The sequence below is a fragment of the Arvicola amphibius genome, chromosome 8 (assembly GCF_903992535.2).
Source record: "Arvicola amphibius chromosome 8, mArvAmp1.2, whole genome shotgun sequence".
Classification (NCBI taxonomy): Eukaryota; Metazoa; Chordata; class Mammalia; order Rodentia; family Cricetidae; genus Arvicola; species Arvicola amphibius.
Window position 1 is genome coordinate 52834087 of NC_052054.1, and position 13620 is coordinate 52847706.

General features: G+C 43.5%; 1 protein-coding gene across 1 annotated transcript in view; it reads left to right on the forward strand.

Annotated features, from left to right (window-relative positions):
* Positions 1 to 13620, forward strand: part of Ak9 (adenylate kinase 9) — a 113490-nt gene that overhangs the window by 74996 nt on the left and 24874 nt on the right. Inside the window, exons 25-29 of the mRNA XM_038340158.1 lie at positions 1804 to 2064; positions 3428 to 3552; positions 8279 to 8498; positions 9843 to 9908; positions 12592 to 12798. Coding sequence (XP_038196086.1) covers positions 1804 to 2064; positions 3428 to 3552; positions 8279 to 8498; positions 9843 to 9908; positions 12592 to 12798 — 879 coding nt within the window. The remainder of the gene's footprint in view (positions 1 to 1803; positions 2065 to 3427; positions 3553 to 8278; positions 8499 to 9842; positions 9909 to 12591; positions 12799 to 13620) is intronic.

The following is a 13620-nucleotide window of genomic DNA, read 5'->3' on the forward strand; positions in this document are numbered from 1 at the left end:
TCACACAAGCACACTACCCCTCAAGTCTTATTGCCTTTTCTTCTCTTTCTTTCTTTCAATTTGTTTGTTTGCTTGTTTGTTGGGTTTGTTTTGTTTTTTGAAACAGGGTCTGGCTATTTTGCCCTGGCGTTCACTATGTAGATCAAGCTGGTCTCAAACTTACATGGAATCCACTGCCTCTGCCTCCTGAATGCTGAGATTAAAGGCGTGTACCACCATGCCCAGCCCTATCGCCTGGTTTTCCACAAACCCAATCAAACAGGACCTAGAAACTCTGAAGGTAATTTTTCGGTTCTTCTAAGCAACATAAAATGCTTTGGGATTGCAAGGAACATGGTTGTTCTTAAAATGCCCCCCCCAGTCTTACTAATATGTTATATTTGATACATAGTGCAATGTTTGAGCTTTGTAGCATTTTCTACATGTTTTGTTGTTGTTGTTGTTGTTGTGGTGGTGGTGGTGGTGGTGGTGGTGGTGGTGGTGGTGGTGGTGGTGGTGGTGGTGGTGGTGGTGGTGGTGGTGGTGGTGGTGTGCTGGTGCTGCTGGTGGTGGTGGTATTGTTAGAGACAAGGTCTCCTGTGTCTGAGGATAGCCTTTGAATTTTCTATGCAGGCAAAGATGACCGTCACATCCCAAATGTTGGGATTACAGGCATGCTCACCACAGCTAGTTCATGCTGTTCTGGGGACTGAACCCGGGCTATCAAGCACTGTCACCTGAGCTCCCTCACAGGCCTCTTTGGAGCCTCTGAACTCCCACCATTTCCATCCAACAAATGCTTCTGAATCTCAAAGTCATTCATACCTCTCTCACACAAACGCCTCTGCTCCTCTGAGGTCCAGATACCCAAATACACTAGCATCTTCCCCAGGGTTGCTTTCACTGCCAGGTTTAAAGTCATTTCCCCATGGTCCCGTGAGCCATGGCTGCTGCTTCACCTCAGCTGTCACCATCAGGGAATGACCATTTCACCTGGCAAAAGTTGGCTTTAGGCTTCCTCCATTTCTGTGTGGACATCACAGGAATTAGTGGCAAGGTCTTTGAACAAAATGGGATTTCTCTTTGGTAGAGAGATCTTCTTAAACATACCAAGAAAAAGTCTTTCTATTCCTTATTAACATTAAAATAATTTTTAAGCGAAGTTACTTTTTATTAAATGCCTTTTGGCTGGTTTTGCCCCCCTTAAAGCCATTTTTGGTGCAATGAATTATTATGTTCATTGATGTCCTTATGCCTAAATATAACTGGATTTGTAAAATAAAATTTCCTGTCTATGGGAAGCTAGAGAGATGGCTCGAGCAGTTAAGAAAATATACTGCTTTTGCAGAGGACCTGGGTTTGATTCGCATGTTGGGTGGCTCACAAACACGTAACTATCTATTTGAGCTGGAGAAATGGTTCATCCAGTTAAGTGCATCTGTTGCTTTTTCAGAGGACCCAGGTTCAATTCCCTGCTCCACACAGTAGCACCCAACTGTCTGTAACTCCAGTTGCAGAGGATGTCCTGCCCCCTTTTGAGTCCTTAACATCAGACAAATACACATGGGGTGTATACAGGCAATATACATAAAATAAAATTTAAAAATCACTTTAAAAAAAAACAAAACTTCCTTTCTCTTCTTTTTATTTTATTTTCCTTTTTTTGGTAGGGAAGAGGAGGTTGCTTTCTCTTGTGAGGAAAGTCTCCATGTGCCCGTCTGGCTGCAGTGCTAGGGTTACAGTTGGAATCGCCACCAGGCTAATTACTTAAATCCTCTTTTCCTTCCTTCTGCTCCACCCTCCCTGTGCTGCCCTCTATGGCAGGCTCCTCCCATCAGGATCTGTCTTCTGGGTCCCCATGGCTCCGGCAAAACCCTATGCGCCAGAAGGTTGGCAGAAAACTTCGGCGTTTTTCACATTCAGTTTGATGAATTTCTCCAAGAAAAAATGCTGCTCAAGGCTGAAAGGAAATTCGGGCCTGAGTTCGAGGACGATTCCGAGGAGGAGCAAGCCACAAAGCAAGAACTGGAAGAGCTTGCCAGTCAGGCGAACGTGAAGATTGAAGAAGAAATCACAAAGAAACAGGTGACCTGGTGGTGTCCCTGGGAGGCTCTCTGTTTGCTGAGGAAGCTGGTGTGTAGCAGGCGGCTCAGGGCAGAGGTCCAGCTGCAGCAGCCACGGCTGGCTAGACTCAATTACCATCCCAGGATGCCAGCTAGAGAGATCTGCCTGCCACCGTCATGTGCACAGATAGAGGGGTCCGGTGACCCCCCCCCCCATGGTCATCTTTGGGATCCTGACTCACGTGGTTTAAGCAGTCCTGGTCAAGGTGTAGTCTGGTGACTGGTGCCTCAGTTTTGTTTCTGCAAGATGGTTCAAAGAGCCCTTATTGTTTGAGGGGAGACACTATAGATGACCACACGGCCCCAGGGTGCAGTGTGAATAATGGCCCTCGTCTGGTGGTGGTCTGTTCCAGGAATCCAAGGTGACTGCAGATTTAGGACAATGACCTTCAGGGACCTCTGGGGAGCCTAGAACAGGAAACGGTAAAAAGCAGAAAATAAGATGCCTCCTTTATCTTTGTGTGCTTTCTTCTTTTAAAGGGAATGAAGTAGGTAAAAATGTAACATTTCTAGGCAGATCCTCCAAGTGAGGAGCATGCCTGTGTGTGGAGGGCAGTGGTGGGAAATGACCCCAGGCGCCGACTCCTTTTCCTGAAAAGCAACATCTGTGTGTCTGTTATACAATTACAGCAACTTCAAACTACAGAGACCCAAGGAGGAGGAGCCATCACCGGCACCCTCTCCAGTGTGATGTATACACCCGCTTCTCCCCCAGCATAGGAAATACTGAGTCTTACCTGACTCTGAAAGTAGGGAAAGTGAATCCCACGCTGAGTGGGGGTGCAGCACATATTTGGGGCATTCCACTGTGCGTCTGAACTACTTGTATGTTTTTCATTATCCGTTTGAGGGTCACCTTCAGAGAAAGATGACCTGAGTTCTTCATCCCAGTATTTTCTCTCTGTTACTGTGAAGCTATACGCCCTTCTAGAATGTGCTTCAGGTAACTGTCCGGTTGGCTTATCCTCTAATCTCCTTATAGAAAAAATGGCACAAATCAGGTAAGCTTTACAGATGTGTGATATGAAGCAAGCAAATTTTTGGCAAAAAAAAAAATAAATAAAGATGCATTGGGACTCTGACACCATACGTGAAAGTCAATCATGTTGCCACGGTGACTTCTCTTAGTTATATTAGGTATTTTCTATTACTTAATCATATTATAGATCAGTGCACAGAACTCAAGTTTTAAAGTGTTTTCAAGTAACAGTACCAAAAGTGGCCTCAGAGGAAAGCTCAGGTCTCATCCTAGCAGTGATGTAAAACAGTCTTGCTTATCAATGTAGAGGCTAAGCTTCCTCTTATTTTATAATTTTCACCTTTAGCTTCCAGATGTGCAGTTCACAGAAGAGGAGGAGGCCATCAAGCTGAGTCTGATGGAGAATGAGCCCCTGACTTCGGAAATTCTGGACCCCATGCTTTCCGAGTGGTGGCTCAAAGAACCGATACGGTGGGTGCCTCCCTACACAGGGGTTGTGTTCCTCACTGCTTTTAGTTTCCTTTGTTCCGAATGGCCAAACTATAGCCTAATTTGTACGTACAAATCTGCTCTTATTCATCTGTATAAACTACACATTAAAACATCCATGGAGCTTTTGAAAATACTGACGCCAGAGACTCACGCCAACACTTTTAAACAGAATCTGCTGAGGTTTGCCGGGATCCAGGCACGGGCACTTTTTTTAGGGTCCCCAGATGATTTTAGTACACATGTGTAGTTGAGAACTATTTTCTAAGTCTGCTGGGGACCGGCCTCAGCAGAGAAGTGGATCTCAAAGCTGGGCTGTCTGGAAGGTGAAGTGAGTACATGAACACGGTTCTGATGCAAGCTGACAGGCCGTCAGCTGCAGGGCAAGTTCTTCTTTTGCCCTGAGCTTCAAACCTCCATATTTTATTGTAAATTTTACACAAGGAAAATGATTCTTTTTTCTTGCCACACAAGAAGTATAAAGATTCTTTGAAGTCAGAACATCATCATTCATTATGATGTTTTCGCAGTTCCCAAGCCCCATGCCAGCTACTATACTCTTCTTAGCTGAGTTAATCATAAAACAGCTTCTGAGGCTTTCACCTCCAAGGCTAACTACTTGCAGTTTACAGAAGCATAATTTAGTGGGTTTTACTCCATTGTCGTACCTTTCCCATTGTTGTTCCTCACAATTCCAACTTCGATTTATAAGACCTTAGTCAGCCAGCCCTAAAGCCCTAGATTCTCAGAAACTTTATTCATCATAACCAAGTTCTTTTCTGTTTCAGTATAATTCTTCTGCCAAGTTTTATAATCAGGCAAAGAACAAGTTCTGCATTTTTCCCAAATTTCCCCCAAAACCCCATCAGTCAGGTTTTTCCCCCATGACCTACTTTACAGCGTCAATGCCTGCCTGCTCCATCAGATCAGGAGGACTCATATTATCGTATAGCACATCCACATTTTCAGAAGCCACTGGAGTGGAAGGAGAAAAAGAACATGAAGAACAAGTAGACTAATAGAACTGCTATAACCAGAATCAGCTGGAACATTGACAAGTGCGTATGCAGATGTCAGAGAAGCAGTCCTTGGGGCACGTAGGTGTTCTCTACTTGGCCCTTAAGTAACACGCTCATTTAATGCCACTGGGTTGCCAGGAGGGAATTGCTTCCTGCATCTCAGGAACCGCAGGTGGAGGGGGCTATGCTTTGCTGTCTCCGGCATAAGCCCACATACCCTCGTGGTGTGCTGGACTCTTCCGCCTCTATCCTTGTGATGATGACAGCTATGACCGCTGGGTAGCTGTCCACTCTTGGTCCACTAGCAAATGCCTGCAACAGTGTTGACCCACACAGAACAAATCTTCAGGTCCCGGAGTTGTTATTTTTTGTCTTTGTTTCTTTTCCTGTTTTGAAGTGGGGTATTCTGCCTTGATATCCTCCAAAAGAGCCCGAAATAATATTTACAATATTGATTATAGCACAAACACGTTTGCAACTTGCTACACACCAAGTGCTGGTCAACTGTGCTTTATTCAAATTAGCTTAATCTATATATGAAATCTGATCATGTCACAGTCACTTCTCTTAGCTGTATTAGATACTTTTAGTATTCAGTCATATTAAAATTGCTGCATAGAATGGGATAGAAATTTGCATCATCTCAATTTGAAGAAAAGAAACTGAAATACAGAGAAATTAGGTGAACGTTTCTCTGCCACTCTGGCCACATTTGTAGCCACTGCCTATTTGAAATGAGGGAGTGGGATTGAGTTATCAAGTTTTTTTAAAATGTCCTTTTTCTCTAAATTAGGTCACTAGCTGTGGGAAACTTGGGCAAGTAACCCACAGCTTTCTGGTCACGAGCTGTTCGTCATTAGCCTAGCTTCTCACATGACACCACACAAAGACAAAAAAATAACCTTTTTAAATTAAAAAGTGATAACGCCTGGAGCAGTGGCTCAACAGCTAAAAGAATCAGGACCCGGGTTCGAGTCCCGGCACCCACACAGCAGCTCCAGGGAATCTGATAGATAGATATCTCTATAGAGATACAGGGACATGAATTCAATTTAATGTAAAAAGTTACACTATAAAATCTAAACATTGAGTGTTTCACAACCATCACATTTTATTATGATAAGGATTTACAATGGCATTTAATATTATTATATGATATATAATATATATATCATATAATATGTATCACATATAATATATATGATATACAGAAAGGGGCACATGAAGAACTGACTAGAAAGAAAAACAACCAAAGACAGTGACACCTGGGGCGTAGGATGATAAATAGTCTGCAGTTTTATGGTTTTTTTCCCCTCTACTTTGCAATTCTTCTATTGTGAAATGCATTGCTTTTATAAGTGAGGGAAAAGGTTGACTTCCTTTCAGGTTTTTTTTTTTCAGTCTACTAGATTAATCCCAGAAGAGCTACTGAGGGCTAAACTAAGGCAGATGGCAGCAATGCAAGCACAGAGGTGCCCAGCCTTGGCTCACACAGGACAGCGGGAGGGAGGTGGAGAAGAAACTCGAGGCATCTTGTGTTGCTGAATCTGGTGAAGAGAGGGTTGGAACGATGAGGATGATCACGATTGTTGACAGTATAACCCACAGAGCTTTCCTTCACTGGAAAGTCAAAGCGGGGCTTTGGCACTTCTGAATTAAAACTCAGAAGAGTTTTTATGTAGCGGTAAGGACTTGGGAGTTCTTGTCAAAGTGACACCAGGACACCAGGCAAGAAATGGGATCTTCCTAGAAGAGACTAGATGGAAGGCATCGCTGAGGAAAGAGACGACCAGCATGGCCAATTTAGAGAAGATAGCCTACCTAATAGGAGAGGACAATTCGCATTTGAGAATGAACTGTGAAGACTGGAACAGCCAGATGTTCATAAGTGTATCATTTTATTGAGAAGAAAGCACATGTAAATACAGTAGACATTTTTGGACAAATAAGGGCCACAAGCTCACTCAAAGGCAGATCAATACTGACCTCTCAACTGGAACGTGAAGCCAAGTCCTCAAAGGCTGCTTTATAAGTACTAGATTGAAATCCATTGGCCTTCTGGTTATTCTAAGAGTTCTGTCACCTGAGGCAGAATATGCCTCAGAAGTTACTGTTGGCTACCAGGAGACCTGGAGGGGTGTGCAAACTACCTCATGGCAGGACGCGTGCTGAGGCCAGTCAAGCGATCCCTTACGAGGCTGGGCATTTCTCCCAAGCAGAGAACTTACTTTCTCTTCTATAAGTCTTAGTAAGCTTTCAGTTAATAATTATCAACCAGCTGCTACCTGCAACTTTTATATTACAAGCACAAATCTTATTTTAATCCAGTTTTATGCATCTTGGAAAAATATATATACCTTTTGAACATAAATCTTTAACAAATGGTAAAATTACATACATGCCAAAGAATTGTTTTAAAACAAGTTTACTGTCTCTAAATGTCTGATTTGTATAGCTATTTTACATACCTGTTTATCCTGGCCACCTAAAAATTTCCACAAGCCTGAAACTGGCATACCTCTTTAATCTCTGTGCTCAGTAGGCAGAGACAGGTGGTCTTCGTGAATTTGAGGTCAGCCTGGTCCTACCAGGTTCCAGCCAGCCAGGGTTATGAGACCTTGTCTTGCAATATTATACGTCTGATAAAGTCAAGATTAATCAACACATGTTAAAATCTATAATATATGCAGAGATAGTATGTGGAGGGTCCTTGCTGGATCTACAGCAAACAGGGAAAACATCTGTAAAGAGACAAGAAAGAAGCTCGGTTCAGCCTGATTCCAGTAACTGGTGCTGAGCCAATACTTCTTGGAGTCTGACATCAGCTTTTATTTATTTATATTTTTGGCCATATTTAAGCATAGTACAATTTTGAGAAAAAGTTTTCAGATAACAATCAGCTCTGCTCTATAAGTACAACAAAGCTTAAGATGTATTTACATTGAAGCTCTTCGCAGAGTACATGTGACTTCATCCCTAAAATGGGCTTTACTGACTGAGAAACAGAGCTCAGGATAAAGATCCAAACAGAATGACTGAGATTAATACCATGTCTGGCCCTAAGATAACCCGGAAGTCACCTGGGCTGCTGTGAAGTACACAAGGTGCCTGAGTCTCGTGACACAGAAGTGGTGCTCTTGGCTTTAGGAGGAAGGGTCTAGGATAAGGAAAACCTGAATTCTGGAAGCTATGGGCAGTCCTGGCTCCTCAGACAGCAAAGGATGGCAGGCTATGAACTACACCCATTTTCTCCCTTCCAGGAGGTACAAGCCTAACATCACTTTCCTCTGAAGCATTGGCAAGTTTAACCTTCCCAGCTTCTCCAGTGCTCACTTGTGTGCCCAAGACTTTTTGCCCTTTCCACCAACACAGAGTATAAATAGACCTACAATGTAATATTTACATATATTAGTTTTTAGGTTATTATACAAAATAACGAACTTGTTAGAACACCTCCGTACATACATACAGCACCACGTCCTTACCCTCTCTGTTACCCTCCCGGCTCCCCTGGTTCCTTTCCTCTCACAGACTAGTTCCTGTGTTTTCATGTCGTAGATGTCACATAGACACTGGTAGCTGATAGAAAGGTAATTCTGAATATTAGAGAAACATGGGGTGTCTGTCTTTTGAGGGTGTCTTAACTGGAATATCTATGTTTTAAGCAATGTGTGCAAATTTCCACCCAGCTCCACTGGCTTCATCCTGGACGGTTTCCCGCGGTACCCAGACGAGGCCCAGTTTCTAGGAGAGCGTGGCTTTTTCCCAGATGCCGCTGTTGTAATTCAAGTAGAAGATCAAGACGTCTTTGACCGGATTCTTCCAGCACAAGTTCACAAGTGGAAAACGAAACAGCGCAAGAAATCAGAACGGAAAAAACTCATCAAAGACTTGAAGACAAAAATCAGGGTACATATCCAGTACAGACACATGGGGATACAGCCGTTTATTGCCTTTTGGGGTCATTAACCTTCAGTCTTCACAAGAATGGAGTTTTCGGGTTTTAATACCACAGTAAGCCTGAAAACATTTTCCATTAAATACTTCAACCTTTAATAAGAGTTGAAAATTATTTAAGGCTTTTTTGTTTTTGTTTTTTTTAGACAGAGTCTCTCTATGTAAACCTGGCTGTCTGGGAACGCCCTATGTAGATCAGGCTGCCCTTGAACTCAGAGATCGCCTGTCTATGCGCCCGAGTTCCAGGTGTATTTGAAGCTTTTTTGATGGCCAACATGTTAATGATTCTCTTTCCAAACTCGTGGTGTCCAGGCCTCCCTCCATCAGGCACAGGAGGAGGCTGAAGGCCACGGTGGAGGCAGCATGCGTGTAGAGAGCTGGAAGGCAGCGGATCTTGGCAGCTGGTGCCCGAGCTCCCACCCACCACTGTGCCTCTCCCGACTGTGGAGTCTGGGGGTTCACACCAGCGCTCTCCTGCTGACCCACCAGTGGTTTCCCGGGTTGGTCTCTGTACTCCAGCTCACCCTTCCAGCCGCTCGCAGGCCAGTCTGTCTGAGTCAAGTCATACCATGCGGGTCTGGATGTCCAGTCCTGTCCCGTACCCATTTCCTAACGGTATTATTTTGACTGCAGTAAATACAAGCACTTCGCTGCAGCAGCCGCACCAGCCGCTTCCGGATTCCTCCTCAGGGGATGCCTGAGTGTCACCACAGAGATCTCTCCTGGTTCCTGTTAGCTCGCCCTTAAGTTGGTGGCACTGCCTGCCTGACTTGATATTGTATTTTGAGAAGAATGCCCAAGGTAGTGCCCACTTCTGACAGGCACACTAGAGTTAGTTGAACTTCAGGGAGTCCTGAGCCAACCCGCACCAAAACCGCGAGGGCATGTGGACAGATTCAGTGTTAGGTTGGAGGGCCCTGCAAACAGGGCATGTCATCCTCCCATGTCATCCATCTCCAACATGCAGGTGCTTTCCTTGGAGGTACAGCTGTGTTTTCAAAGATGTGTCTTCACGGTAAAGAGATTTCTCTGGAATCCAATGCCGCCCCCATCCCAAACAAGCAAATGTACAGTACGTTGGAGCTCGAGGCTAGAGTGAGCGAGCCTGTGGGGGTGTTTACCCCTCGGGAGAGAGAGAGCCCAGAAGGACATGAATATATTCTGACAATCACCGCCGCTTGTTTTTCCGTACCCTTCTACCACGTATTAGCCCCAGCTGGAGAAGGTACAGCGATACGTAGCGAGTGACTTAATCATTTTTTTGTTGTTGTAAACTTGTAAATGTTTCTTTGACAGGACGATATGGTTGCTAAGAGAAGAGCTGAACTTATCTCAGAGAGGGACAGAAAGAGGAGAGGGGATGTAAGTAGATGATTTTTTTAAAAAAGCATAACACTATGATCTCAACAGCTGAAAACCACAGAGGGATGTGTTTTGTATAGTGATTTGTATCACTATACAAAAATCCATACCAATATTTGAGATTAATAGTTGCTTTCTAGTTAAAAGTAGATCCAATAATCTACTCTTTTAGCCTAATATTCCTATATAACCCCCTTTTTCCAGAAATGCATCCTTGAATCCTACCTCACTTGCTTAGTTTCCTCTCTTCCCAACTAACCCCCCCAACAATGACAAACATTCATAATCCACTGAAAGAGCAAAACACAGCTACCCCACCTCTTGGGAATGTGAGCATCATGTTCTCTAGAATGTTTCCTGTTGTCTTGAGCAATGACATATTTAGAGGGTCCTGAAAAAATTGGAGTACTAGTCAAGTCCTGGGAGAGCTAGCTGTATTCATTTTTGTTTCATTTCTGTGTGATGGGAAAGTGTAGAGCTTATCCAAAGTCTGGCTGGAGTAGTCTGTGAGGCTGGACCATCTCAGCTAGCAGCTTTAAAGTTGTTCTGGATGCAGTTTTCTTTTTTCCATTTGATATTTTTTGCTTCTTTGTCAAAAATCAGGTGTTCAAAGGATTGTAGATTAATACCTGGATTTTATATTCAGTACTGCTGGTCCTCCTGTCTGTTCTTTTTCCAATATCAGGCTGTTTTCAGTACTGTAGCTCTGTAGTAGAGTTTGAAGTCAGGGATTGTGATGCCTCCTGAAGTTCTTTTATTGTACAGAATTGTTTTGGCTATCCTGGGTTTTTTGCTTTTCCATGTGAGTACTGTTCTTTCGAGGTCTGTGAAGAATTTTGCTGGGATTTTGATGGGCATTGCATTGAATCTATAGACTGCTTTTGGTAAGATTGCCATTTTTACTATGTTAATTCTGCCTACCCAAGAGCATGGGAGATCTTTCCACTTTCTGGTATCTTCTTCAATTTCTTTCTTTAAAGATGTAAAGTTCTTGTCATAGAAGTTTTCCACTTGTTTGGTTAGAGTTACTCTGAGATATTTTATGCTATTTTTGGCTATTGTGAAGGGTGTTGTTGTCCTACACAAAACTGTAACAAGCCATTCAATTGTTTTTTTATTTTAATTTGTGTTGTTGTCATAAAACACCATGACCAAAAGCACTCTGGGGAGGAAAGGATTTATTTCATCTTAGAGCTTGTAGTTCATCATTCAGAGAAGACAGAGCAGGAACTCAAGATAGGAACCTGGAGGCAGTAATTGATTCAGAAGCCATGGAGGAGTACTGCTCACTGGCTTGCTCCTCCTGCATTGCTGCATTGCTGCATTGCTGCATTGCTTGGTTTGTTTTCTTTTTCTCCCCCCACCCCCCCCCACTCCCTGCATTTTTTTGTTCTTTGTTTTTTGTTTTTTGGGTTTTTTTTTTGAGACAGGGTTTCCCTGTAGCTATCTAGCCTGTCCTGGAACTAGCTCCTGCTTCTGCCTCCCAAGTGCTGGGATTAAAGAAAGGCATGGACCACCACAGCCTGGCTCTTGGTTTGTTTTCTTATACACTTGGGATTACCCACAGTGGGCTGGGCCCTCCACACCTGTCAAGACTACACCCCTCAGACTTGCTTACAGTAGGACCTTACAGAGGCTTTGTCACCATTTGGGATCCCATTTATCAGATGACTCTGGATTAACAAGAATCTAACTAGTACAGTGTGTGTGTGTGTGTGTTTGTGTGTGTACAGGCATGTTCATGTGGAAGTTGAAAGCAACAGTATTCAGCATGAGACACTCCAAGACCAAGTTCTCAGCACATTGGAGATTTATTTGCCCCAGAGGTACAAAGGACAGGGGATGAAAGACAAAGACAGGAAATAGAGGATGAGGGAGAAGGGGAAGGGAACAAGGGAGTGGAGAAAGGGTATTTGTCTGGAAGGGACAAAGAACTGCCTGTGGGTAGAGAGGAGACAAACGTGGCCCACAGGTACATGGCAGTTTATAAAGGGAAAGGGGGAAACCCTGTGTTAGGATGAGGTGTTTAATTTTGATTGGAGATGTTAATTCGGGCACCAGAGGGGACTTTTGGTTGCTGGCTTTCAATACTTTGATAGCTGGACCTTTTTGGCCAGTCTCAGGAATGAGTCTAGAATAAGAAAGAGTCCAAATAAGGGAATAGACCTGAGTGACTAGCTTTAGGGATGTAATCTATAGCTTACAAGGGAGAGGGAAAGGGGAAGGGCAAGGTCTGCCAGAGTCATATTTTCCATGCTCCAGTTGGTCAGGGTCCCTTCAAGAGTCAGTACTCATTCCTCTATGTGGGTCGATGACTTTCCATGTATTAACTCAACCAATGTTCCCCCAAATCCTGTGAGCTATGTTGTTCCCATTTTATAAATAAGGAAACTGATCTTCTTCAAGTTGGCAATGCAGCTGGTATATTTTGTCATCTGTGAGCTGCATTAAATATTATTTCTGAAAACTATAAAGAAAAACATACTAGAATCTTGTCTGTTTGCTTGTGGGACCATCACAGTGTCAGAATCTTAATGGCATTAAGTTCCAGAGTGCCCGTCATTACATTCTTACTGTCTCACCAACCAATATCGAGTTATTACAAACTACTCCCAGTTTTTGGTCATCAGTGTCCCCTGACACCAATTTCCCATAGAGAGGAAAGGGACCATCTCTTCCTTAGAGCACTTTCCGAGATGATGACGATTTCAGTGACGATGAGCCTGATGAAGAGGAGGACATCGAAAACATCCTGGAAGAAGAGTTCCCGAAAGACGAGGAGGAGATGAGTGAGGAGGATGAGGAGCAGGAAGGAGAAGCCACCGAGCGCCTGCGAAGTGAGATGGGAGAAAAGTTTGAAACCGAAATGAACAATCTGCAAATGATACAGGTTATGACTGTCCCCTTGCCACCACAAAAATACAGGTTAGGCCATCCCTTCACCACCACAAAAACAGAGGTTATGGCCTTCCCTTCACCACCACAAATAATACAGGTTATGGCCATCCCTTCATCATTGCTTAACAAGTGACAGTTTGAGAATGTAAGGAGGGTCATTAGGCTCAGTGTCTTGTTGTCAGGGTTTCTGTCCTGCCCAATTCCCACAATTGTTAAGTCCCAAAGAAATCACACAGAGGTCTACATTAGTTATAAACTGATTGGCCCATTAGCTCAGGCTTCTTATTAACTCTTTTAACTTATATAGCCCATTATTAGCCCACTATTCTTATCTATGTTAGTCACATGGCTCAGTACCTTATTCAGCAGGGCAATCACATCTTGCTTCTTCTGTGGTCAGGTCACAACTGCCGAGAGAGCTTTCCTCTTCCCAGAATTCTCCTGTTCTCATTGACCCGCCTCTACTTCCTGTCTGGTTGTCCCGCCTATCCTTCTTCCTAGCTACTGGCTAATCAGCATTTATTTAAAATATAATTGACAGAATACAGACCATAATCCCATACCATTTCCCCCTCCTTAAAAAAAAACAAGAACTCTGAATCTAATATCCTTTGTTTAGCTTTTCTCCTGACCATTAGCCATAATAACTTGTAACCAACATTCTAAACAAAGGAAAATACCCATAACTTATTTTTTTGAATGTGGGCATAGTTCTCCAGGCTACTTCCTGCTGGTTGGGGGCACTGATAATCTTATGGGGACCTAAAGAAAATTTAGAATTATAATCAAGTCCTGACTGGATTATCCTGTGAGG